The sequence below is a fragment of the Aplysia californica genome, unplaced genomic scaffold, assembly GCF_000002075.1.
Source record: "Aplysia californica isolate F4 #8 unplaced genomic scaffold, AplCal3.0 scaffold00593, whole genome shotgun sequence".
Taxonomy (NCBI): domain Eukaryota; kingdom Metazoa; phylum Mollusca; class Gastropoda; order Aplysiida; family Aplysiidae; genus Aplysia; species Aplysia californica.
The window spans coordinates 265,616-267,541 of NW_004797863.1; the positions used below are offsets into that span (position 1 = coordinate 265,616).

The 1,926-nt window shown below is 38.3% G+C and overlaps 1 protein-coding gene across 1 annotated transcript in view; it reads left to right on the plus strand.

Moving 5' to 3' along the window:
* LOC101857206 (hemicentin-1) overlaps positions 1-1,926 on the plus strand; it is a gene marked incomplete in the record, with an annotated part of 120,102 nt that overhangs the window by 45,694 nt on the left and 72,482 nt on the right. Inside the window, 2 exon segments of the mRNA XM_013087487.2 lie at positions 385-480; positions 1,405-1,677. Coding sequence (XP_012942941.1) covers positions 385-480; positions 1,405-1,677 — 369 coding nt within the window.

Genomic DNA, 1,926 nt, shown 5'->3' on the forward strand with positions numbered 1-1,926 from the left:
ACACACACACACACAAACACACACACACACACGTGCACACACGCTCATACAAACACATAAACAAGCACACATCCATCCCCTTGACAAAATGTTTGTAAAACATGTGAATTCTTATACAAGCATTTACATTAATGTACAACCATTATGATTTACACCCTTGTATGATAATGTACAACCATTTACAAACAACATTTTACAACCATATATAATAATGTACCATATTTTACAATAATATTAATCCAACAAGATACAATGATATGAAATCATTAAAAACCATATTACATTACCATTCAGAACCAAGTGAAACAATACATCGAATTTTGACCATTTACAGTTATTCACAAGCTGTTACAATCATTGAGAGTTACGTTTTTCTCTCACCAGACATCCAGCGGGGAGACGAGGGAATCTACACGTGTGTTGCTCAGAACCCCTTTGGTGTGGCCGACTCTTCTGCTTACGTCAGCGTCACTGGAATTGGTGAGTCACCGTTTGTTTGGATATTACGGATGCATATTTATTTTCAATATGTTATTATGGTTGATATGAATGGTTAATCTTGAAATCTACAAGGATAACATCAATGACAACAAAAGTAAACGTTTTTGAAAGGCAGTGTTTCATTGACCCTTCTACTTTTTTTTTCTTTTTTCTTTAAAAAAAAAAAAAGCATTCGTGTAGCTAACCATGATTGCCGATGTCTGGTTAAGGTATGTTGCTGTGACAGGAATACATGTCCTTTGTTTTAAATACCTTTTTTCTCAAGTATACTTATCGATTCTCTGGTTAATACGTGGCTTATAGCCTGACACAGAAGAGGTAGAGAGAAAAAGTGTGTAGAGAAAACCGCAGGATTGTACAATCAACATAAGGTGTCAAAGGGAAATAATCACGACAAATTGTTGTTCTTATTTAAAGCGAAGAATCCAGCCTACGATTACTTCCCCTTTTCCGATCCGGATGAGGCCTGGCACTGTGCAGTCGTGGGATATTTATAATATTCTTTATCCTAAGAATTTAAAAGATATTGGGCTATTCACACGCGAAAGGCCAATAAAATGTCGACCAGATGTTCAGATGTACTAAGAACATTCTCATTATTGTTTTAAAAGATATTAGTTATTCATTAGTGGTGAAACAAGACAAACGATCGAAAAAGACGCTACTTACCTATTCGCTGCCACGCAATACGGTAAAAATTCCCAAGCATACGTGAAGCCGAAAGAACAAAAATTATAGTTCGTGGTTTGAGTATGGGATGTATCCTTTGGTTCACCAGTCCTGGAACCTTTCTAACACACCTTGATCAGATTTGTTAGAGACATTGTTTTTCTTTCTTGAATTTAAAAAAAAAATTGTTTCAATTTTTTTTCTAAAGAATGTTTTATTTTTTCCTTTCTCCAGTGCGTCCACTTATCGCCTACACCTACCCATACGTCAAAGTAGTGGAGGGCGAGACAGCGGAACTAGAATGTATCGTGTTGCTCGGGAAGCCAAAACCCAAGTTGTCATGGTTACGCAACGGAAAGATCCTGCGCGCGTCAGACCGTGTCCGTTACCTGGAGCCTGGCCGGGTGGCTTTGACCGACGTGAGGGAAGCAGACGACGGAGAATACGTGTGTCTGGCCAGCAATATTGGCGGGAACGAGACGTACTCTGTGAATCTGGATGTGCTCGGTATGTTTTGATCAAGTGGTTTATTTTTTAGGTAACAGCTGTTGAGTTGATTTGTAATGTTTGTAGTTTTTTCTTTTAACTTATTTGTTGCTTTGTTCTTCAGAAAGAGAGACTGTGACAGATGGGTAGACAGAGAGAGAGAGGAGGAAGAGAAAAGAGAGAGAGAAGCAAAAGAGAGAGAGAGAGAGAAAGAAAGGGAGAGAGAGAGAGGGGGGGAGATAGATAGATAGATAGATAGATAGATAGAGA